Source organism: Agelaius tricolor, unplaced genomic scaffold, assembly GCF_023055355.1.
Source record: "Agelaius tricolor isolate 1412-34295 unplaced genomic scaffold, bAgeTri1.0.p SCAF_15, whole genome shotgun sequence".
NCBI classification, from domain to species: Eukaryota; Metazoa; Chordata; class Aves; order Passeriformes; family Icteridae; genus Agelaius; species Agelaius tricolor.
Window position 1 is genome coordinate 2,758,617 of NW_027269275.1, and position 25,131 is coordinate 2,783,747.

General features: G+C 43.8%; 1 protein-coding gene across 3 annotated transcripts in view; it reads left to right on the top strand.

Annotated features, from left to right (window-relative positions):
* Positions 1-25,131, top strand: part of GARRE1 (granule associated Rac and RHOG effector 1) — a 60,707-nt gene that overhangs the window by 32,330 nt on the left and 3,246 nt on the right. For all 3 annotated transcript variants that reach the window (XM_071440221.1, XM_071440223.1, XM_071440222.1), the window contains exons 3-13: positions 4,978-5,184; positions 7,481-7,621; positions 7,904-7,999; positions 8,134-8,295; positions 9,294-9,452; positions 13,835-13,932; positions 16,418-16,543; positions 17,010-17,989; positions 21,233-21,398; positions 22,258-22,392; positions 24,443-24,521. In XM_071440221.1, coding sequence (XP_071296322.1) covers positions 4,978-5,184; positions 7,481-7,621; positions 7,904-7,999; positions 8,134-8,295; positions 9,294-9,452; positions 13,835-13,932; positions 16,418-16,543; positions 17,010-17,989; positions 21,233-21,398; positions 22,258-22,392; positions 24,443-24,521 — 2,349 coding nt within the window. The remainder of the gene's footprint in view (positions 1-4,977; positions 5,185-7,480; positions 7,622-7,903; positions 8,000-8,133; positions 8,296-9,293; positions 9,453-13,834; positions 13,933-16,417; positions 16,544-17,009; positions 17,990-21,232; positions 21,399-22,257; positions 22,393-24,442; positions 24,522-25,131) is intronic.

Below are 25,131 nucleotides of genomic sequence, written 5' to 3' on the forward strand. Positions count from 1 at the left end.
GAAGTTAACATTTCATAAAACTGCCAGCAGGATTAAAAAACTCACAATGTAAGCAGAAAAACATAAAGGGCTTGCCTGACTTCATCAGAGTTCACTGAACAGGGAAGTGATGGGGGAAGAGTGTGAGGCAATGGAATTGTTCCCTGGAAAATACCAGGAGGGGAGTACAGGTGTATCTGAATGTGCTTTGTCAGCTTCTCTAGTGGGTGACTGAAAGAGTTCAGAGCTCTGAGAGAGCTGGGGGTGGTGAATCCCCGAGGGGCAGCTCCTCAGCAGGAGCCTCAGCAAGGCCCTGCAGGGGCTCTTGTTTGAGGGACAGTGTCACAGGAGCAGGGGGCTGAGCTGTAACTCAGGGTGCACTGGGCACAAGCCCAGGGTCAGGAGCAGGACCTGAGCATGAGGCTGTGTGTGAGCCCAGCTAAGGGAAATGCAGTTTTCCTAAACCTTGTTTAACACAGGCTGCAGCTTTGGGGGGGAATGAGCAGTCCAAGCAGAGCAGGTTTGGCTTTAGGAATGGGGCAGGGAGCTGTGGCTTTCCTCAGGTGCCACAAGTCTTTGTCTACTGCCCAGGGAGGGCAATATCAAGAGAAGTTAAGTTTTAAGTTTAAGAAGAGTTATTGAGTTATTATTCCATAATAAGAGTATACAAGTTAAGTTTAAGAAGTTAAGTTATTAAGTTTTGGTGAATAAAACTGACTTGAATTTGGACTGGAAACTCATGTGCACCCTGGGCTATAGCACCACAGGATGAAGGTTTTAATTTATTTATTGTTACTGAGAACAAAGCTTGCTACTTCAGAACTGTCTGCCAGGCTGTGTGAGAAGGTGGCTTCTCTTGATCAAAGTGTGGTGGCAGATGGAGTTTCCCAAGGTTTCTTAATTTCAGAAATGCAAATGCTGGGTTTTATTTTCTTCTTTTTCTCTTCCCCTTTCAAACACCTTTGAATTCTTGGGTATTCTGTGCCTGTAAGGGTGAGGAACAGCTTGGAAATCAGGGTAAATGAGAGGGTGTTTTCCATATCTGTTTGTCAGCTGGGGGAATGCAGTAACTCTCCACTCTGTTAATAAAAGCATAAAGCAAATCCATAGGGAGGAGTAAAACTGGTAAAAGTAAGGATATTTCTCCATCTCTTGTGAAGCTTTGCAGAAGCCTCAGTACTGCAAAATATAAAGAATTACTTTTAGTTACACAAGGCTTGTGTATTGCCTTAGAAGTGGTAGTAATGAGAGGAATGTCCACATTACCTTCCTGTACAAAAGGGCAGCATGGATGGGCTCCAGGTATATTCTTGGGTGCTCTGTTTTCTATTAAATGCAGATAATTTTTGGCTTTTATGTCTATAAAATAGCCTAAGATTTTTTGGACAAGAATCTTGTGAGACAAAAATATCTGAGTAAATATTAAATGTAGGTTTTCCTGAGCAAACATTGTAAAGCCAAATTGAACCATTTTTAAAATTATTCTTTCCTGGGATTTTCAGGGATTGGCTCCAGACTCTTCTGTGTTGAGGAACTGTTGGTAGCAAAACAATATTTTTTCTTACATTTTAATTGCTGCTTTTTATTTTTAAAATGCTTCACACTTTTTTTTTTTTTGTTAAATGCTAGTGACCACTTCAGTAGCTGTCAAGATCAGATCATCATGAGTGGATTTTAGGGTCACTGCTGGAAGAAATGAGTCTGTTGGGTTTCCCAAGTCTTGCAGCTTCTGCTGGAATCTGGTTCAGCCTGCAGGTGATTCCAACCCATGGGCAGGACTGAGCCTTCCCTTGGAGGTGTTCTGTTCATGAGATCACTCTTTGGTACTGCTGGGTAGTAAAAATGAATAATATTCTGTAAAAATGAATAATATTCTGTAGTAATAATGAATAATATTCTGCCCACTCTGATCATGTACAGGAAGGCTGTTGGCTCATAGTGGGGCACACCAGTTCAGTGGCAGCCAAGGACACTTAGGGGACACCACTGAATAATTCTCTTGTGGTGTTTGGCTTTTTGAGAATTCTTGTTTAAGAAAATAGGAAAAAAATAAGAAAGTTTTACTGCATAAAATGGCACTTGGAGAACTGCAAGCCAGTGTTTGTATCAAGTGTGGGGGACTGACACTTGCTATTTGCTGCTTTATTACTGGCAGTGTTCTCTTTTAGGGGATCTGTTGTACAAGATTTTCTTGCCAGGCAGTTTGTATGGCATCCCTGATTGCAGTAAAACTGGCAATTCTGTGTGCACTTTGTCCAGTGCAATATTCCAAAGCTGACTGTGTGCCCCCATGAGGAGAATAAAGTGGGACAGAGCAACACAACACCTCATCTCTGGTGCTGCCATTGGTGGGGAACCAAAAATCCCATTGCTTCCAGCTGCAGGAGGAGAGAGGTTCCTTCAGGTGAGGCTCTGCTGGGACAAAAGCTGACCAAAGCCAAAGCTGCCCTGCCTGACACAGGTCAGGGGAGTCAAGGTGCTGCAGCTGAGCCCTGTGGCACAAAAAGTTTGGAAGCTGAAGACCTCATGATGCAATAGAAATAAATCTGAGAAATGAAGGAAACATCACCAGTCCAAGGAAATGTCGGTGGTTGACACCTGAGGTGATTCCAGTTCAGCCTGGGTTCCTGCACACTTTGGAGGGTTTGTGTTTGTTCTGCTCTGAAGGAGGACAGTCACACACTCCTGCATGGAGAGTGGGCCAAATAAACTTGCAAAAGGCCTGGTGGTGGCTGTGGAAAGCTGCATCCATGTGCTCAGGGTGAGCAGCAGAGTTCCCTGCCTGCTCTCACAGGGTCAGTGCCCAGCCCTGCTGGGGCAGGTTGGGTAAGGCAAAGCTGGGGCTCTTTGGCAGAAAATCTGACCAAGTGAGCTCTTTAAAGCCTTAAAATGAATTTGGCATCTACCATCCATCCAAAGGGAATGTTTAACAGTGCAAAACTCCTCCACCACTTTGATAGTGAAGCAGTTTAAACCATCCTTTCCCATTCTGGAGGGAGGCTGAAATGGATTTTTTTCAAACAAAACTCCTCCACCACTTTGATAGTGAAACAGTTTAAACCATCCTTACCCATTCTGGAGGAAGGCTGAAATGGATTTTTTTCTAACAAAAGTAAAAGTTCAGTAAAGCAGATGTTCTTAGTTATCTCCACTGTTTAACATTGGAAGTTCTAAGTAGGAATGTTGTGTGCTGCCACTTAAAACCTAAATAATTTGTTTATTTTGAGCATTATTCCCAGGCTGGGGAAGCTTCAACCTTTGTACCTTAAATATTCTTTGAAATTTAATCAGCTTGAAATTCCTAATGAGTGCTAGTTTCATCTTCCCCTGAGAACTGCATTCTGCCTACACTGAAATAATTCACATCACCAGTTGCCTCTTCCTGCACTTTTCTTATAAATCTTTCTAATCTCATACCCAGGAAAGTTGGAGTTTTCTTTATTTTATCATTTGCTGACTGTTTTTTTTAATAAGGCAAGCTCCACTTTCAGAGGTCAGTCAAAGTACCAAAAATGTTTAATTTGATGCCTTGTACAAAGAAGGGAAGTGATTGAACCAGAATGGAATGTCAAAAGGAGTCTGGATGCAGTGGAAAAAAGCATTGCCACCACTGGTTCTTCTGAAGCAGATAGTAAATGCATATATAACTGGAGCTGTGACTGGAGAGCCCTGCCAGGAACATACATGGTGTCTGAATAGTTTTATTCCAGAAGAATGTAGCTGAAAATCAGGCAGATGATTGAATGGCTCCAAGGCACAATGGCTTTGTACATTATCTGTGTATTTTATGAATTATTCCTGAAATGGAATTCAAGTTGAGTCTTTTTTTAATAAATCAAAGTCAAATAACATTTTAAAGGCTTTGTGTGATAAACTCCGTAAAAGAAACACTTGGAATAACTTTGAAAAGTAAAAATAGCTTTGAAAAGTTATTTTTAGTCAAAATAAAAGTAAAATTTACTAAAAATAAAAGTAAAAATAACACTTTGAAAAGTAAAAATACTTTTTACAGTGATGTGGAGAATCCTCCCTTCTCTGCAGCTCCCTGGTTCTACACTTGTCAGCTTTTCCCTGCCCAGGGAGCGCAGCCCTGGGGCAGATGGAGCAGTTCCTGCTGGAGCCCTGGCTCTGCAGGGTGTCCCTGGCTGTCCCTGGCTGTCCCTGGCTGTCCCTGGCTGTCCCTGGCTGTCCCTGGGTGCTGGCCCTGCTGTTCCTGCCCCAGGCTCCTGTGCTGGAGGTGCCCGAGGTGCCCGAGTGTCCCTGGGCACAGGGACAGGGGCAGGGGTGGCATCTCCTGCCTCAGCCCGGGCAGCCCCTGCTCCCTGCCCTGCCCTGCCCTGCCCTGCCCTGCCCTCCTGGAGCGTGGCAGGAGCCACTGCAGTGTCCCAAGGGCACTTCTGTCCCCTGGTGCCACTTGGACATTGCAGTGTCCCAAGGGCACTTCTGTCCCCTGGTGCCACTTGGGCCTTGCAGCTTTGGGCACCTTGTGTGGGTTAAGGGGCCAGAGGCTGCTGATGCCACTGCCTGCCCTTCACCACTCTGCCTGGCCAGCTCCTACTTTTTATCTTAATGTTTTAAAGTGATTCTTGGTTTGTTGTTGCTGTTTTGGGTTTTTATCAGAAATTCAGCCAGGGCTTTGTGCAGGTGGGTTTTGGTGTTGACTTGGTCCTTGTGATAATATGCTATTCCCATTTTTGTGCTTGATTTTGCCAAGTAACTGAGCAAGCTTTTCATTCTTCAAGTAGTCAGAACTTGAGTATAGAATTAAAAGCTACTCAGAATTATTCTGATGTCCCCTTCATTCATAGAAACTAATGCTCACTTATTATTTTAAGTAAATGGTTAAATATCATACCTTTCTTATGATCTGAAGCGTTATTTTAATTTAAAAAATCAGGTTTAACATAGATTGTTACCACAAACACCAAACAAAAAGGAAGAAGGGAAACTTCCATGAGCTCTTCTGTGTGCTTGAAGTGGTTTGTTGGTCTCCCACAGGTACTGGGGCGCTGTTTCCTGACAGTGATGCAGGTCCACTTCCAGTTCCTGTCCCAGGCTCTGCAGAAGGTCCAGCCAGTGGCTCACTCCTGCTTTGCTGAAGCTGTAGCTCAGGAGAGGAAGAACATGAGTGGCACTGGAGCCTCAAATATCAGCCCCACAAATGAGCTGGAAGATGCAATAAGATCATGGAGAGGAGCAGCAGAGGTATGGAGGGCTTGCTGTAAGCACAGGGGACTTAGTGAAACCTAAAGCCTGGGTGTCCTAACAAAGGAAAAAATAGCTGATTTTAAACACATGCTGCATTTGTTTAAACATGGCACAGTTGGTTTCAGACACTAAAACTCATTTTACTCATGTAATGATTGCCCTGTGTAAAGTTTTCTTTGTGATAGGAGTGAACATAAGGAGCACACACACAATGCAAACAGATTTTTGTTATCAAATAGGGCAGACTATGAGAATTAAAAATAAAAACCTCAACAAGTCTTTGTGAAAACAGAGCACAATCTTGATGAAAAATAATCTAGATAATGTCTATTTCTCTCAAATCTTGTGCACAAATTCTATTCTGTACTTTAATGGTAATCTTTGTGGTAATTTTTAATGTTTTTGTCTTCATGCTGTTAAGCTTGATGTTGCTTGATCCATCCATTGTTGGAATGTGACCCATGTTACTTAAATGTGCCACTCTCTGGACCTGTGCTTTCACCAACACCTGTCCCCTGTGGAATCCTTACTTTGCCAGCCCAAACCAGTGCTCTATAAAGACATTTATGAAACCTCAGTTTTATGAGGTTTTCTGCTTTCCCTGGAGACTGAAGACTGACAGATAGAATGGATTCAGACACAGAGTGTGTGTTTTCCCTAAACCCAGTGGCTTGGAGCATGTGCTTGTGCAGTCTCATTTGGCCCACATGGTTTGTTATTCATCCTGAGCAGAAATCTTGTCAAGGTCTCCATTTACCACTAACATCTGCAAGGTACAGGCAAGCAAATGAATTACATGGATGCAGAGGGATTATTTGTGATTTTTACTGCAGCATAAATTTATTTCACTGGGTAAAATAGGGATTTGGGAGTGCTTTAGGTGCATTGCAGATAATTGTAACAGGTCTAATCCTGGTATAGCTGTACTTCTTTGGCATAAAAGTAATTAATTTTATGTGTAATATACTTAGCTTCTTAAAACTACTGCAGTTTCTAGAAATGCCCTGCAATTGCTATCAAATTTATTTAAACTGTGGGTAAAATTATACTTGGCTTCAGAGAATCAAGGGCCTTAACTTTATTTTTTACCTTTTGAGCATCCCACTTCACCTATTTCTGTTTTTCAGAAATACAAAACCCGTATTTCAAAATAGTTTTGTACAAGTATTGTACTAATCAAATCCTGTATTAAACGTACATGGGGAGGAGAGAGATAAAATACAGATTCTCCATAGTTCCAAAATAACAATAGGAGAAACTTCTCAATTTTTGATTGACTGAAATGACTGATTTGGAGTATTTGTGTTGGGTACCAGGATTGCATAAGAAAAAGATGTGGTTTCTAAATAAATAAAATCTCTCTCTCGTAATTAGACTAATACAAAAAATTTTAATAGAAGGTGGATTTGGAATACTGAAATCTTTGCCAATTTTTTCCTTTGGAGTGGAAGGCAATCCACTGCTTTTGTATAAAATCAGCCTCTCTGGCAGGAGAGCACTGCTGCTCCAGAGTGAAGTTTCAGGTGATGCTTTGGCAGTAGCTCAGAACTGGTTTTGCTCCTTAGGGTTTACTTTGGGAAATGCAGTAATTCTGTCTGTCAGGTGAGGCCCTGGCTGTCCATTGGCTGTGGTACCAGAAGCCCCCAATTTGGACATCCTGCTTTAGAGGAAGACTCCTTTCTAGACTGGACAATAACCCACATCTATTTGCTTTACCCTGCTCAGTGATGTAGGATTTTACAGCTAAAAGTAGATATTTGGTTTGTTTCTTGTTTTTCACAATGATACTACACAAAGCTGTTTTCTTGCTGTGCTAAGTTGATTTTAGCATTGTGTGGCACTTCTCAAATTGCAGCACAGTAATCAGCCATAACTTTATGAGATGTGTCATCCTGTGAACACAGGAGTGCTTGCAGACATGATTTAACATATTTTCTGTTTGTGTTGGAGTTACAAGTCTGTCCTCAGGGAAGCCCAGCCATGGTGTGGGCTGTGTAACAGGATCCTGGTCCTGACAGGGAGCTGAAATAGTAACAGAAACAATGCTGAGCCCAAGTGCTTGCAACACCCATGTGCTGGACAGGTTCCATCAGTTCTGCTTCCACTGTGGCAGCAGAAATCCAGCAAGTTAGAATAAAGTCTCCTCCAGGTCCTTTCCCCCAGGTGCTGCTTCTCATCTCCTGTAGAAGATTTTAAAGTCTGTGTGGTTTTTTGTTCTTTTCTGAAGTTTAATTAAGCCTGACCTGGTTTCATGCTGACCCTCCTCACCCTGGGTTTTTATTTTACGTTGCAGGCCACGTCTCGACTGAGAGAAAGAGGCTGTGATGGATGCTTGGCAGGAATTGAAGTTCAGCAGCTTTTCTGCTCACAGACTGTGGCCATCCCTGAACATCAGCTCAAAGAGCTAAACATGAAAATTGACAGTGCTTTGCAGGTGGTTTTTCAAGTCTGCTGCTTTCATGTGCATGATGTAGTGCAGTCAGTGGGTCAAGGAGTGCAATAGGGAAGGAGTGTGCTCCTGCAGAATTGTGTACCACAGACAGCTCAGAGGTGTTTGGGAACTACAGCTTAGGAGTCTGGCATGATAAATGTGTGTATGCCATAGAACTGAGTGGGGTGAAGCCTTGTGCCAGTCCCTGGCTGTACCAGGCACAGTGACTGTGCTGCCTTCCTTGCTGACACACCTGTGCTGTCTCAACTTTCTGTTTCATGGCAGGCTTACAAGGTGGCTCTGGAGAGCTTGGGTCACTGTGAATATGCAATGAAGGCTGGCTTCCACTTGAACCCAAAAGCAATTGAAGCAAGTCTGCAGGTAGGATCTGCTAAACCTGCTCTCTTTCATCCTCCTCTCCTTGCAAAGGGTACTTAAAATACACAAACATTTGGGCCCACGTTAGGATTTTCTAATGTCTTCATTTCTTCTGTTTGATCTGTTCTGCCCTGCAGGGCTGTTGCAGTGAAGCTGAAGCTCAGCAAACAGGAAGGAGACAAACTCCACCTCAGCCCATTCAGTGTGAGCTGCCCACTGTCCCTGTCCAGATTGGAACCCATTTTCTGAAAGGAATCTCCTTCAATGAGTCTGCAGCAGAAAACCTGAAGCTGAAAACGGTAATAACTCCTAATTAACCACACAAATAAAGATGGGAGGAGAAAGAGTAGAATTCATTAGAATGAAGAGAACAGCAGCAATAGAGGTTCCATGCCAAGCCTGTGTTTAAAAGTGCCTTTTTTCAGCCTGGCTTCCTGTGGAAACAGGATGTTGATAACATTGTAGGGCTACACCTGTTTCTGATAACATTTTGACCACCTGAGCAATTTTGGTCAAATATGAGAAAAGCACAGACATAACAGGCATAGAGATCTAGGATGCAATGAAGCTTCTGGGAACTTTTTGGAAAGAGATGTGTTAGCTATGAAGAAGTGCAGAGGAAAGTGAGCCCTTACAGATTCCCCAGCCAGGGATGCCTATCAGAGCCTTCATCTTCTTAGGTGCACAAGTAAATCAGCCCAGCCTGGTACTAAGGGAGGTACTTGAAAAAAATACTTTGTAACAGAGCTCCTTTTGATGTCATCCTACAAACTGGAATCAATTTTTAAAAAAGATTTTTAAGTTATGGAAAAGTTAATTGTATTTTCAGTATAAACAAATGGAAAATATGTCCATTCAGAAGTAATTTGGACGATTTTAATCAACACTTCACTTTTTTTTTAAGATAAACCCAGTTCCTTCCTCCTGAAAGAGTTGAAATAACAAGTTATATTAAGAAATACTCTAATAAGAAATAATATAATAAGAAACAATAAGTGCTCAAAATGGTGCTTTTCTGTTGCCTTTGCAGTGCTTTTTGTAGTTTTGATTAATCTGCTTTGCAGGAATATGAGCAGAAATACTGTTTATGATTTTGGAGCAGTATTGTGTTCCAAAGAGCAGAGACAATCTCCCATATTTCTGTTCTGCAATGGAACTCTCCTGTTATATAAAGAGGTTGCAGAACATTATAGCAGTTTGAAAAGCATGCAGAACAATGAGAACTCCATCTGGAAGCCCTGCTGGTACCATTTGTGAGTGGTGTGCTGGTAGCACAGCGTGTTTATTCTTTTTGCAGCACACAATGCTGCAGTTGATCAAGGAAGCTGGATGCCACAATGGACTCACCCCCCGCGACGACTCCCCCGTCACTGAAGTGCTCAACCAGGTCTGCCCTTCCACGTGGAGAGGAGCCTGCAAAACTGCTGTGCAGCTCTTGTTTGGCCAGGCTGGACTGGTAGGTGACTGCCAATGGCCTCAGGAAACAGAGAGCTGGGGCTTAGGGAGGTTAGGAGCTGATTTGCAGTGTCTTACTTTGTGTTGCTCTGGTTTTAGTGCTGCAGCTAACTTGATTTGTGAGCAAAGTGTGTCCCTGGACAGTGGGGCTCTGTAGGTGCTGTCCGTGTTTGACAGGAACAGAAGAATGCACCAGGTGCTTCCTGGTCCCCATTTCAAGAGAGAACACAAGAAATGAAACTTCTACTTCATAGAGAAATAGAAATGCTTTCAAATCTATAGATGACCACGTTAAAAAAAACAAACTAAACAGACCCAAAGACACATCTACCCCCTCTCAAACTGGCTTCAAAAGCTGCCATTTTTTCATTTCCTCTCTGCTTTGACTGGAAGCTGAGTTTCCTGCCCAGCATAAAGTCTCTGGCCCAGGTAATGCTACCTGACCTCTCCAACAGGGGACAGGAGAGTTAAATGCCTGCTGTGGACTGTGTGTTCTTGAGGGGAAGAAAACCAGTGGAATTTACAGTATCTTAGCAGCTGATAAAAATAGATGCTTGGAACATACTCTGATAAGAATATGCATTTGTGCTCCCATGACCAATGGCTGCAATCTCTGCACTTGGTGAAGTGTTTGTGCATCACTTGTAGGATTTTTGGACTACTGTGAGTAGGGGAAAAGGCTGCACCTTCAGCATAGGAAGGGAATGCAAGGATGAAGGTACACTGCAGCCTGTGATAGTTTTGTCAAGAATTCTTTGAATTGTCTTTAACCTACAGTGAGTTAAATGCTACTTGCTGGTTCATTGCTGATTCCTTGTTCAAGGTGATGGGGGACCATGAGGACTTCATAATTAATTTGTGATTAAAGAACCCAAATAGCTGCATATTTTTAAGTCTGTTTTTCAGACAGATCACACAGCTGGTTAGATGACCTAGACCTTCCATCCTAGCAAATTAAACCATGTGCTTTTAAAAGGTTATCCAGTGATGTTGAATGATAAATTGGAAATGATGAATTTGCCAGCTATTTCTACTTTAGCATCCCTTTGATGGTAAATATCAGATCTTAGATAGTCCTTTAATAGTAAATACCTGTTAGAGAAGTAGGTTGAAATGACACTGGATTTCAGGTGACTGTTCATATAATGGTGGTATATAATGCATAAAATCAAAGGTGCAGACCCTCAGTGTCAGGACAGCAGTGCCCCTGCTGTCAGTCCTTCCTTCACTGGGATACAGGGGCTGAAGGCAGGAGAGGGCAGTGCTTTGGCTGAGTTTTACAGGAGCCATAAGAGGGTGGTGTCTTTGCAGGGACAGAGAAACTGTGCAATAACAGGATTTATCAAATTTCTACTTAGGTGTTTTGAAAGAAAATGGGTATTAAATACTAATAAATACAAGGAGGACTGGAAAAAGGATAGGGTTAAATGGGATTGTGCCTTCAGCTGCCACAGTTGGGGTAGGATGCTGGGCTCAGCAGTGAGGTCCAGGAAATGAGGCTGGGGAGGAAGGAGATTCTCAGCACCCTTGGGAGTTGCTGTGTGTGAGCAGCTCTGGCTCCTGAGTGTCTGGAGGAGCAGGGCTGGGAGGATGCTGCACCTTCCTCCATTTCCTTTCCAGGGGGGTTCAGTGCTGGGCACACCCAAGTCCTGCCCCGGGGGGGTTTCAGGAGTGGCACATTTGGACTCAGGAATTTGGAAATCTGGTGTCCCCCAGTCTGGACAGAACGAGTTAGACCTGCTGCTAATTGGAGCACTGACATTCTTCAGGTTTGTCATCACTTTTGGAGAGTGTCACCATCAAACTTGCTTACACATTCTCCCAAATGGCAGTGCTGAGCTATGGAGTTTCACTTGTGCTCAATCCTGAATTTCTCCAGAGATTTTTGCATGAACATCAGGTTCTGAAAGTAGCAGGCTTCTCTCTTCAAAGACACAAAATGAGCTGCAAGGCTGCTCTCCTTCATTCTCACTTGGATTTGTTACAGTTCAGAAGGGATGAGGGTTGAGGTTTCTCTTTATAAACTGTGTTCCATTTTTTTTTACAACATCCACTTATGCTTGCATGTAGCTTCATGCAGTGACAAGGAATTGTACTTTGGGTCTTTAAAGAGTTCTTTGGGTGGAAGGGAGAGAGGAAGCACCTGTAAAACAAGAACAATGCATGTCTGAGGTACAGGAAGCTGCTCTCTAAGCACCACCAGGCGGGGAGGGAGGATGTGTTGATTTTAAGTTTATTTTGTGAAGAAGGCAGATAAATGAGTCATGGCACAGTATTATGTAGGCTTTGGTGTGCTGCTTTCAGATCCTGGGCTCTCTGCATTCATTCAGAATTGTGTGGATCTGTATCTGAAATGCCCAGTTGGAAAAAGCATTACTTGGCAGCCTCACTGCTTTTAACCTGTCTTGTGCCCTTGTGCCTTTTAAGAAGTGACTCATTAAGTGTGGAAAGCACAATGAGTTGTGACTTAGTTTCTTGGTTATTTTGGGCTGTAGTTTTTTAACATCAATAATTTGATGTGCTGATTTGCAGTTCTTACCTTAGCATGTATATAATAAGAATTGCATTTTGAGATTTGGGTCAGCTGATGAAACTGCATGTTTGAATAATGTACATTCAAATAGCTGAATTCAGAGGATGAGCAGAAATAAAACTTCCAATTGGCCTCATGCAAAGAGGTTAACAGATAAATTTTTTTTTTGTGCTAGTAGACATAGCAAACACCAACATGCATTGCAGGAGCACTGAATCCCCTAGCAAAGTTTAAACCCCAGATGTCCTGACTCTGACAGATGTTGAGAAATGTGAAGCTTTTTGCAAAGGCAAGAGACAAAGGTTTGTCCTGGGGGAGGAACACCCCAGCAAAGCCTGGACCATGGGCACCAACCACGCACCACAGCCAGAACCTGGCACAGGCCTGCACAAATCAGAGTTTACCTGACCTCAGGTCTGAGTGCAAACTGTGTTTTTCTTGGGAGTTGAGAACAATCACTCCTGAGTTCATTTCTCCTGCTCACAGTTATGAGGAGTTACCTGTTAACAGTTATTAACTGTTAGCACAGTTATAAATTACCCCTGCAATAGGGCTGAATTGCAGATTACCAAATTAAATACAATTAAACTATACAAATACCAAGAAAAGATTACTGGAATGTCCTGTTACAAAATGAGAGGTATTTTCAGGGGTGGATGATGGTGTGGCATTTTGTCACCATGCTTAGGCATGTTTAAAATTGAATAAACCTGAGCAAAGGCTGAGTCAACTGAAGGAAAAAGAAGGCCTTATACTAAAATATTTGAAAGGTGGGAAATAATTATATTCAAGTGTAATTTGATGGTTTTGTTAAAGTGAGAGAGAAAAAACTCAGCATTTTGTTTCACATTTTTTCATACCCAGTAACAGACACCCAGTTAGCAGCAGGCCCAGTGTAGGTTAGGTGATGGCAACAAAGCCAATAATGTCCCTTGAGGCTGAGTTATAGCAGGGGACTTGTGGCATGTCAAGGATAAATGGTGCAGCTAATCTGCTGGCCACTGAAGCAACAACTGCTGACTGCTGCCAAAAAGCTGCTGTTTCAGCATGACCAAAATAGGAAATTATGGAAATGATCAAAAAGGCCAACCCACACAGCCTGGACAGCAACAGAAAGCATGAACCAAATATGGAACTTACTATCACTAAATTAAAGGCTAAATGAAGCTGGAGTGAATCCATTCCTTTGCCATTGTCTAAAAGGAAAGGTTCATGACTCAGGGTTGTCTTCAAGGCTTTCCTCTTCATGTCTCTCCATGACATCTGACAGGTGGCTCAGAGTCCAGCAAACTGAACAGCCACTTTTCTTCTCTTGATTTAATCAGGAATTAATAATGGCACAGTTTCATTAGGTAGGATAGAGAAATGTTGGTGTGGAATTTTATAACCTTAAAAAGGGGGGTTTGTGTTAGGACTTTTGAAGTGTTTCTGGCTGGATGTTACTTGTCTATATCATACCATGCACTACAGTGAAATCATTTAAACATTTTGCTGAGTAGGTGTTTGGGAGCTCTTAAAGTAGAAACTGTGCTAAACTTCTCAAAAATACTGAGAACTGAGAACTACCAGCAGGGAGGAGGAGCAGCTGGTAACAACATTGTGATGCATTACTACAGGATGGAACTGAGAAGAGCTAAGTCCTTGAAATTAGTTTCTGTACTAAACTAATTTTATATTAAAATAGAAGTAAATTTACAATGATTTCATGTGTTGGTTTGGTTTTATTTGTTTGTTTGTTTTTTTTTTGTACCTGTGTAGCATGACTGGGAGGGGAGATTATTAGAGTTTAACTACAGGCATGATAAAATAACTAATTCTTAAATTTATTTCCCTTTTATTTTATTTACTAGGTGGTTGTGGACACAGCACAGATTGAAAATAAAGAAGCCTATGCTCCTCAGATAAGTTTAGAAGGATCAAGGATTGTGGTGCAAGTTCCATCAACTTGGTAAATAAAAATCCTGTATTGCAGATTGTGACTGAAATACACGGGGAGAATTGTTACAAATGGAAGAGATAATGTGCACAGTTATGACACAGCTTCCTTAAGTTCCTCTGTCTGGACTGTTGAACACCTCCATGGCTGTCAGGCTCCTCTGTAGGAGGCAAGGCAAGAGGGGCAGTGCTGGGGCACTGAGACTTGTAGGAAATGGAAAAGCTTGGTGATAAAAGAGAATGTTTCAAAAATAACAATCTACCAGTACTGGTGTTATGCTCCACCCTGGCAGGTCCCAGCTGCAGCCCAGAGAGGCCAAGAATTGGCTGAGTTAATGTGAGAGCCTTTGCTCTTTCTTCACTGGGCTGTTCTTTGGGTGCTGGTGTGGGCCATGGACCTCAGGGCTCCAAGAGATGCTGAGTCTGCAGTAAAGAATGGTTGATCTGCAGGTTGGGGGGGTTTCTCCCCTTCAAAGCAGTGGGAGCAGGAGGCAATGGAAGGAGGCAACTGGGAAGGAGGCACTCTTAGGAGTTTCAGTACAACACATTTGGTTCACTGGACTCCATACAGAGGCAGCCTGTTCCTAATGGGGCTGCTGGCACAGCCGGGGGAGGAGAGCCCTGGTGCTGTGTCCTGGGGGAAGGAAGGAAGGAGAGCCCTGGTGCTGTGTCCTGGGGGAAGGAGGAAAGGAAGGAGAGCCCTGGTGCTTGTCCTGGGAAGGGGAGGAAGGAAGGAGAGCCCTGGTGCTGTGTCCTGGGGGAAGGAAGGAAGGAAGGAGAGCCCTGGTGCTGTGTCCTGGGGGAAGAGAGGAAGGAAGGAGAGCCCTGGTGCTGTGTCCTGGGGGAAGGGAGGAAGCAGAGCCCCGGTGCTGTGTCCTGGGAGAAGGAAGGAAGGAAGGAAGGAAGGAAGGAAGGAAGGAAGGAAGGAAGGAGAGCCCCGGTGCTGTGTCCTGGGGCAGGGGAGGAAGGAAGGAGAGCCCTGGTGCTGTGTCCTGGGGGAAGGAAGGGAGGAAGCAGAGCCCCGGTGCTGTGTCCCCGGGGAAGGAGGAAAGGAAGGAATGTATGTGTGCATGCATGTATGGTGTATGACCTGGTGCTGTGTCCGAAGGAAAGGAAAAAGGAAGGGAAAGGAAAGGAATGTGTGCATACGTGTATGGTGCTGTTTGCGGGGGAAGGAAGAAAGGAAGGAGTGTCCCGAGGGGAGGGGAACAAGGAAGGAGCGAGTGTGTGTCTGTGTATGTGTGTCTGTGTATGTGTCTGTGTATGTGTCTGTCTGTCTGTCCGTGTCCCAAGCTCCGGTCTGTCCCTGCTGTCCGTGGCTCGCTGTTGGGGGCAGCGCCGCCTGCTGGCGCTGGGCGGTACCGCGGGGGGCACGTACCGAGCCCCGGTGGAGCTCAGGGACCCCCGGCCCACACTGGGGGATGTGTGAGCCATCATTGGGATGTGTGAGCCATGGCTGGGATGTGTGAGCCATGGCTGGGATGTGTGAGCCATGGCTGGGATGTGTGAGCCATGGCTGGGATGTGTGAGCCATCGCTGGGATGTGTGAGCCATCGCTGGGGTGTGTGAGCCATCACTGGGATGTGTGAGCCATCATTGGGATGTGTGAGCCATCACTGGGATGTGTGAGCCATCACTGGGGTGTGTGAGCCATCACTGGGATGTGTGAGCCATCATTGGGATGTGTGAGCCATCACTGGGGTGTGTGAGCCATCATTGGGATGTGTGAGCCATCACTGGGATGTGTGAGCCATCACTGGGGTGTGTGAGCCATCACTGAGATCTGTGAGCCATCACTGAGATCTGTGAGCCATCACTGGGGTGTGTGAGCCATCACTGGGGTGTGTGAGCCATCACTGGGATGTGTGAGCCATGGCTGGGGTGTGTGAGCCATCACTGGGATGTGTGAGCCATGGCTGGGATGTGTGAGCCATGGCTGGGATGTGTGAGCCATCACTGGGGTGTGTGAGCCATCACTGGGATGTGTGAGCTATCACTGGGGTGTGTGAGCCATCACTGAGATCTGTGAGCCATCACTGGGGTGTGTGAGCCATCACTGAGATCTGTGAGCCATCACTGAGATCTGTGAGCCATCACTGAGATCTGTGAGCCATCACTGAGATCTGTGAGCCATCACGGGAGGTTCGGAGCCGTCACCGCGCGGACCCTGCCCCACTCAGGCTCCTGGCGTGTGTGGGGCTGTGTCAGGCTCCTGCCCTGTTCCAGAAAGGTTTGCTGTGTGTTCTGTGTTTGTTGCTGTGCCTGTTGAAGAGCTCATGTCAGTGATGATTTCAGTACACTGTACTGCTGAACCTCACAGTTAGGTTAGCTCTGTTCCACAGCAAGCAGAGCTAGAATGCCCCAGCAACCACCAGGCATTCCCAGGTCGTTCTGCAGGAGTGCAGCAATTGGCCTTCAGTATTCTGACTGATGTGGTAGAATTGTTTAATGTAAAAAAATAAGCATTTTGATTTCTAATTTAAACTTGATGATGACAGGTGTCTGAAAGAAGATCCAGCAACAATGTCTTTGCTACAGAGGAGTCTGGATCCAGAGAAGACTTTGGGGCTGGTGGATGTGCTCTATACTGCTGTGTTTGATATACACAGGTGGAAGGAAGGAAGGTACATCTCTTTTCTAGTTCAAACTAAGCTGTTGTTGAATAATTTGTGCTGAGGGGTTTGACAGTGCCATCTCATCAGAAGGGGAAAACAGGAGTCAGACTGAGAGTGAGACACTTAATCCCCACAGATGCCTTCTGGGTACATCCAGAGATACAGGAGACTGCTTAAAACCAAACTAGCAGCATATCTAAGGGTTTAAAAGTATTTGCTTCTCTCTTACAAAAGCACTTCATTTACATTAAATTGGTCTCCATTGAGGTCTTGAAGCACAACTAAAATTTAAGGAGTGGAAAGTATTGCAAATATGAAGAATAATTTACTTTGTTACCATAAGAAATAGCTGGTGGACTTGGCAGTCTTTGGTGTTGTTTCTTTCTCGAGCTATTACTGCAATACACATTCTCCCCAAAGTCCAAACCCAGTTATGTATTAGGTGGTTTGATATACATGTTTTTTGTTGATGCAGGGAGCAAGCTTTGCCTTGTATTCAGATCCAGTTACAGCGTGAAATCTCAGAATTTGGGAGCCAGGTTGACATGCCACCGGGGAATGGAAGCAAATCTTCAGGGGGGCTGCAAAAGACATTCTCCAAACTGACTTCACGGTTTACAAAAAAAACTTCCTGCGCTAGTACAAGTAACACAGGAAGTTACTCAATCCCCAATACACCTTCCAAAAACGTCTTCATAAGTTCCAGCTCAGAGGAGAAAGCTAAAATGCCCACGAGCATGGACGCACGGCTGCAGAACATCCTGAACATGGGGAGCTTCCCTCGGAGCGCCGATGCCCTGCAGGCAGCGCAGAGCACCAGCAACCCGCTGGCCAACGGCTTCCTCGTGGAGAGGCGGGACAGCTTCTTCAAACCAGATGATGGCAAGGATGACAAAGGTATGAATTTACCAACTGACCAAGAAATGCAGGATGTTATAGATTTCTTGTCTGGTTTTAACATGGGCAAATCCCAGCAGACTTCTCCGCTGGTGAAAAGAAGGAACTCTGTTGCATCCTCTACAGCAGCAGAACAGAAGTCGGGAGCAGTTCAACAGCAGCCGCAGTCTGTGTCTCATGCCCCGCTGCACCCTCCTCAGCAAGGCTTGTCCCAGCAGCAGTCCCAAAAGCAGCAAATGCAGTATTACCAACACCTGCTTCAACCTATTGGACCACAGCAACGTGTACCTGCCAAATGGCTCAGTAACTCTTCACAGCAGCAAGCTCCGGCTGTTGGAGCTGGGTTGTCTCATATAAATCAATGGAACAATCCTGGTTTTTCAGATTTAAGCTCTGATTTGTACAGCTTGGGTCTTGTGAGCAGCTATATGGACAATATGATGGCAGAGATGTTAGGACAGAAACCACAAGGACCTAGAAACAACACGTGGCCAAATCGTGACCAAACTGATGGAGTGTTTGGGATGCTGGGAGAAATCCTACCTTTTGACCCTGCAGGTGTGTGTCTTTTCCTTTATTATGCTTTTTGTGAGGGTTCTTTGTAAAAGACTACTGTGAATATTGCTGGCAATAACTGTCATTTCCCTGTGCTGCCCACTGGATGTAAGGGTGCTGACCAGTGCAAGCAGGGATTTGTGTGTGTGCTAATTTGCTTTTTTAACAGGAGGTGATCTTAAAACTCTCATTAATAAGCATGGGAACCAATTCCTTGTTTCTTGTCCCAGCTGTGGTAGTCTGACCTTTCCTATATGGAGCACACCAGAGTACTGAAAAGATACTTACAGATGATGTTCTTCCTATACTTAGTTTGTAAAATTGTTTAAAACAAACTCTTGAACTCAGGTGTGTTCCCTCTCCTCAAAATTATTCTTCCTATAACCCGGAGGTACAGCTGGGTTGCATCTTTCCCATATCCCCACATTTTCCCTGCATTGCTCCCCAATTCCCTGGGAGTCAAACTGGTTCCTGTTCCACAGCTGTAGGTTCTGCAGTGAAAAGTTTGGATGTCAAAGGATTAGAGACTAAAGAGCAAGTGCCATGAGGTTTGCCACATGTGTTTGGACCACCAATAAATTGTAAATACAGATTAATTAAGATAAAATTTTAGAGTCATAAATATCTCCAGACCAAGAAACTGACTGTGGAATTTAAGAGGAGATGAATCCCCATGTGGGTCATTGACTTGAGAGCTGGACTGGATGATCCTTGTGGGTCTCTTTCAACTCAGAGTATTCTGTGATTGTGTGATTCTGATGGTGGTATTAAGAACAACTTACACAGCTGCTGCCTTGTAAATGTGACTTCTGTTGGCCTGGAACACAGCTGCAGGAATGTTGGAGTGTGCATTTATGGCAGCTGCCTGAGGGAGGAGCAGAGAACAGGGAAACCTTTCATCAAAGCAGGGCTCAGTTTCCCGGGCTCATTTGCACTCGTCTGTGTTTGGAATGTGTGGGTGTCTTAAACCAGCTCCTTTGACTCATAATTATGATAGTTATCTTGTCAACTTCCTTGATTAATTAGTGGAGTTTCTATGGCAAAAGTAGCCACCATAGTTACGTTGTTGCTTAATAACTGTAAGTCTGAATTAGCATCATCTTAGTTAAACAGACTGAGGGTATAGACTTAAGGATTATCACAGCCTCTAAGGAAGGACAAAATTATTCTCAGCAAGCACTAAGTCCATGTGTGTGGAGGGAAAAGAAAGCAGGTATGCAAAGGACTGGTATTCTCAGCATTTTAAATCCATTCTCTTTCTGTAGTATTTTCCTTTAGCTGTACAAAAAACTGCTTGTGTTGTTCCATTTGATGAATGTCAAGGACGCAGAAAGTGGTGCTTGGAGAGGGTGACTTACTCAAGGTCCATAAATGGTGCTCAGTGGATTAGGATACACACTGCTGCAGTTGTAGTGATAAGTAAAACCAGAATTTTTCACAGATCCGGCATTTAAAAAACCAAAACCAAACAAAAATCCTTCCGACTGAATACTCTTCCACTAGAAAGAACTTTTCTTCATAGAACTTGCCAGGTTGAGCTGTGGTGTAGAAATTTACATTTTAAGCTTTAGTGTTGTACAAAAAGCTGTAAACCAGAACACTGTTTTTCATTTCCAGGGTTTCCTAGGACTGGACATTTCTCATTTGAAACAAAACACATTACTTTCTTGATAAATACTTTGAGTCTGAAAATGATGTCTCTCTTCAGATGCAAAACTGCTGATTAAGAATTTATAAAATTGAAATTTATGGCTTTTCATGTTAAGGACCTAACTAGTCCCAACAATGTATTTTGTAGTACTTAGTCATCACTAAGAACCTGATGAAGGAATGTTGCAATAAGAACTTCATAATAGAAGGAATGTTGGTAACTCCAATCTTTTGCTATCTGATAAAAACCTGCTCACCTGATGTTTTCAGTGAGGTAAAAATTACCACAAGCTTCTATTTTGAATATACCAGCACTTTAGAACTTAATGCTGTCCACAGGTAAAAAAGCCTGGATATCCTTCAGAATCCATCTAGACTCTGTTCTTAGATCTGAGGAACTGTCTGGCTTCCAGCCTCATCTTAAATAGACATAAAGGTATTTCAGAGGGAGAACAAGCACCACTGGGGATGTTTTGTTCCTAGATAGCTCTCAGATAGCCCTTGCTTAGTAAAGGAGGCAGAGAAACAAAGTTTTCTTCACTGTCTATTTAATTTGCATTCAGCAAAACATTGTGGAGGTCTTTTCTGGATGTGTCAAAGGAGAACAAGGAAACACAACCTCTAAATGCAGGATTGAATGTAGGGAGCTGTCAGATGCAAGGTCTCTGCTTTGTGAGCTGTGCAGGATTGCTGGATGTTCTTCATCTCCATCTCCAGCTGAGACTGGCAAGCCAGCAGCTCAGTGCTTCCCACTGCAATCACTGTGCATGTAGTCTAGACATTTTCCAGAAATCCAGTCAGATTGCCAAGTTTTTTTCTCAGGGAAGAAGAAAGAGGCAAAAGAAAGAGAAGCTGTGGAGACTCAGTTAGTGACTCATTATCAGCAGCCTTTTGAATACAGCAATTGCTTGCTCTGATCAATGGAGCATTTGAAACACTTTTGGATTAAGGCTTTTGCTGTGTCTGCTCAAGACTGTGCTTATTCCTTATTGGATACTTGGGACACAAAAAGCATGTTGAGAATGGAAGAATTTTTAAATTACTCGTTTTTTTTCTGTAAATATAATTCTTATTCTGAAATATTTTGTAATCAGAATCAGAATGTTTCCAGAATTGTCTCATCCTTATAGGACTGAGGCAGTTTTGGTGCTCTGTGTTCTGTGTTCTAGTATGATCCAAGCAGGATCACAACATAGCTGGAAACCATGTTGCACTCTGGTATCAGCTACAGTAGCTGTTCTGCTCTTTTTCACATGTGTGCAGAAATGTGCAGTGTCCATTTCATCAGTGTCTCTGATACTGGACCTTTCAGCACAGACAGGATCATAGTACAAACACGGTTTCCCTGATGCAATGCAAGGGGCAGGTGTACTCCCATGTGATAATTATTACCCACCCTGGATGCTGTGTGTCTCATCTTTGGAAACATTTCCTGTTCAGGGTTCTCCACTGCTCCATGTAGACCCATGCACTGCTGGCTGCCATTTATCATCAGGGAGGGGATTTCTGTGGTGTGGGGTATGGTCAGACCCGAAGCACTGAAGTGCAGCAGAAATAGCTGAGTGTCAGCAGTGATTTGTTGTTTCTTTCCTTCAGTTGGCTCTGATCCAGAGTTTGCTCGCTATGTGGCTGGGGTGAACCAGGCTATGCAACAGAAGAGGCAAGCGCAGCACGTCCGGCGCCCGAGCACCGCGCGCAGCAACTGGCCCCTTCCTGATGATCCCCACAAAACCTGGCCCTTCCCTGACTATTTCACAGAGGGGTAAGAACTGCACAGGCTGCATGGTTTATTGTGGAACTTGGTTTTGCACCCAGACTTGGCAGAATGTGGGAATACTGGGGGTTTTTCAGTTGTTGCTGCATCTGTGAAAGTTGCACTTCACTGTTCAGAGGAGCAATGTGGCCCTGCCTGCTTTGCTGATCCCAAGGCACTGACATGCCTGATGTCATCCTTGGAGTGGCATGGAGACTGACTGGGACTCCCAACAGAGGAAATAAGGAATCTATAGCACAGATGTATTCAGGAGAGTTTTCTTTGTGTACTTTGAAAACAGCTTTAAGACCTAGTTTTGATGAAAAGTGATGCTATCAAAGTTGTGGTGCCTGATTGAATTTGGTTTTCCAGATTTTAGCCACTTAATCCTGCTACTAAAAGGCAGGTACCTTACAGCAGGTACATTTGTAGTTTTTAATATCTCCCAAATCATAACTATTTACGACACACGAAGTGTTTCAAGATTCTCTATTTGTCCATAATGTAAGAGCAGTGAGTCTCTAGTGTAAAACCAGTATGGAAATGTGTTCTAGCTCAGTTTGGCAGTGAAAAAGTCAAGTACTTAATGATTCCAAACCCAAGCATCACTTGTTTCTCCTTCCTGAACAGAAGAGGTGCTTCTAATTGGTATAATTATTGTAGTTAAATAGATCTAAAGAGGCTGTAACAGACAGAGCAGTTAATGTGACCACTCAGAACCAGTGAAAGTACTTGTATTACTGTTTTACCAAGTGCTGCAATGTTGTGCTCTGAGGTATCACCTGGGACAAAGATTCAGCACAACTGTGCCACATAGTCTGGGCCGGGCACAGTAAATACAAGGACTAATACAATTTCTGTCTTGCAGTGATGTGACAAACAGCTGGTCTGGTACTCAAGGGGACTCTGCCAGCTCAAGTGATGAGACCTCCTCAGCTAACGGAGACAGTTTGTTCTCCATGTTCTCAGGGCCAGACCTTGTTGCTGCTGTAAAGCAGAGGAGGTGAGCAAAATGAACAGACATGGACCACTTTGGAAGATTCCTTTTGTTTATATGTGATTTCATTTGAGTAGCAAAGGAAATTCCTGGAAATGAGACAAGTCTGCACAAAGATGAGTTTGTGTGCTACACTGGTGATGTGAGCTGTATTAGCAGCTTTCTCCTGGTACAAACCATCTCTGTGCAAACAGCCAGCCCTTCACTGAGGCTCCCTATGGCTAGGAAAGACCTGGTGCTTTCCTTCTTGCATGAGAGTAGCATGAGATGCTGCTTCCTGCAGCTTTATGAGATCCTCCCTGGTTCTGTGGAGTGCCTGCCTGCAGCTGGGCCGTGCCTGCCGTGGTGGGTTTGGGTGCCTTGGCTGCAGCCCGTGGCACTGGGAGAAGCTGCTGCTAACCTGGTGTGCACCTCTCAGCTCGGCTGCTGCTGCTGTTCTGGGAGTGGGAAACCCACCCCTGCTTCGTCCTCTGCTTCTCACAGTAGGAAGAGAAGGCCAAATTGCCTTTGTAAATAATTTCAGTAATGGAAAAACCAAGCCAGGATTTTCAGCTATGAACAGGCCACTTCTGTCAGTGGTGTGAATTACAGCAATTCTGCTTTTCTAAAGGGCTGGAGGCTCGGTGGAACCTCAGTGATTGCACAGCAGAGGGTAGTCAGAACAATAGTAACAAAAGGCACAAGATGAAGCATGAATACCAACCCAATTCCAATCTGGAATTGTTCTCTCAAACTATTTTTCGGTCTTTTATAAAAATGAAATAAGTGGCCAAATATTTGTTTACAGTCACAGAGTAATTTGGAGTCAATACATGGATACAAGATTGTCTGTCTGCTTTTTGGTGAATGAAAGAAAAGTCAGTGCCAGTTTCTCACAGATTCTACCTGGATAGCTATTTTTGTATGCATTACCAGAAAGGAATAAGAGTAGCTACTTCCTGAATCTTTACACTTAGCCAAGACTTCATTGGGAGGGAACAAAAATTGAGCTTCAGTAAATGTTAAATTGAAATTAATGGGAAAGAACCATCTCATAAACAGTCACAGAAAAAATGTGACTTGTATTTATTATTGTATTACTTGTATTAAAAAAAAAAAAAAAAGCAGAGAAGGAAAGCAAACACATAAGGGTGACTTAACATGCCAAGCCAGTAGATAGCTAGAGACTGATCCTAGAGCAGGAAGAAAAGCCTGTGGTTTATGTAGTGCTCTAAAGGGCAGAAGAAAGTGTCCAAAAAGGGTTCTTCACTGAGCAAAACCTCAGCTGAAGTAACAGTACTGCTGCTGTCTGCTGTCACTTGTAGGAAGAGCAGGGCTCTGTAGGTCAGGGCCTGACAACATCCAGAGCTAAAGCTGGGCACTGAGAGGAGGCAGAAGGGCTGGGTGTGCTAAAGGTGACCTGCAAAGGGCTGCTCACCTAGGAGAGCCTGATTGGAGCATGCTGATTGGGGTTTTTACAAAAAGGATGAAATAAAAGATCCTGCTTTAATCTAAACCCATGCCCTTAATTGCTCCTCCTAAAAAAACCCAACCAATCAAACAAAAAAGACCAAAAAATCCAAGAAAAAAAGTCTTCCAGAATGCAGATGTGGTCAAGGGCTTCTATTTGCTAACTAGGTATTAGGTCACAAATTTAAACTGAAGGTAGAAAATTTTTTTTCAGTAAAATTACTGTGCTTCAGCAGATGTTTCACTTCCTCAACTGGTGTTTCGTCTTATCTGTAAGGCTATTTCAGAAAAGATACTTTAAAAAATCAAGAGAAACCTAGCCACAAGAGCAGGTAACAGAAGAAAAACCACAATTTCTGGCAGATTTCTTGAAAGTGGGCAAAAGTCTATCCCAGGTTCCTTTCACCTCTACAAAAATGTTGAAACTGTAGCTCCATGAACTGCTGCATTGTCATGTCCCTGACAGTTTCTGTATTGTTGCTTTTACCTGTACTGAACAAAAAGTACATGAAACCAGATGTTTCTGAAAACTGATCTGTGCCAGTGGCAGATTAATGAGGGTGGCTCATGTAAAAGCAACAAGTCAATGTGTCTCTCTTTGTGGCAGAAAACACAGCAGTGGTGAGCAGGACCCCAGCACGCTGCCATCGCCTCCCCTTCTCTCTGCAGCAGATGACCGCAGTCAGGTGAGCTCCGTGGGGCTTGGCTCAGTCCCTTCTGCTGCTGCCATTTGGGGTGGCTCTGCACCAGGCAGTCAACTGGCAAAGCATCTGTACCTCCAGATTGCTTACTGCAGTGAAAACCTAAACCTTCTGCACTCAATAGTGTGAGGTGCTTTTGTCAGCCACCAAGCTGAATATATTAAAATTGGAAGTCATTTACTTTTTCCCTTTCAGTGGGGCCACTGTGTGTCAAGCTGAAGTAAATAGTTTTTAATGGGCAGATATTTTAAGAATTGATAGTGCTATATGTAGGCATCAGTTCAGCTTTTGGCAGACATCTTTTATGAAAAATCCTTTTTTTAGGATTTTTCCTCCTGAGAAGCTGAGAGGCCTCAGGAACAAAATGTAACCAATGGTTATCTGCTGCTGTGGAATGCAACAGGTGTAGGCTCATGTGGTTGTTTTTAATTAATGGCCAATCACAGTCAGCTGGCTCAGACTCTCTGTCCGAGCCACAAGCTTTTGTTATCATTCCTTCTTTTCTATTCTTAGCCAGCCTTCTGATGAAATCCTTTCTTCTATTCTTTTAGTATAGTTTTAATATAATATATATCATAAAATAATAAATCAGCCC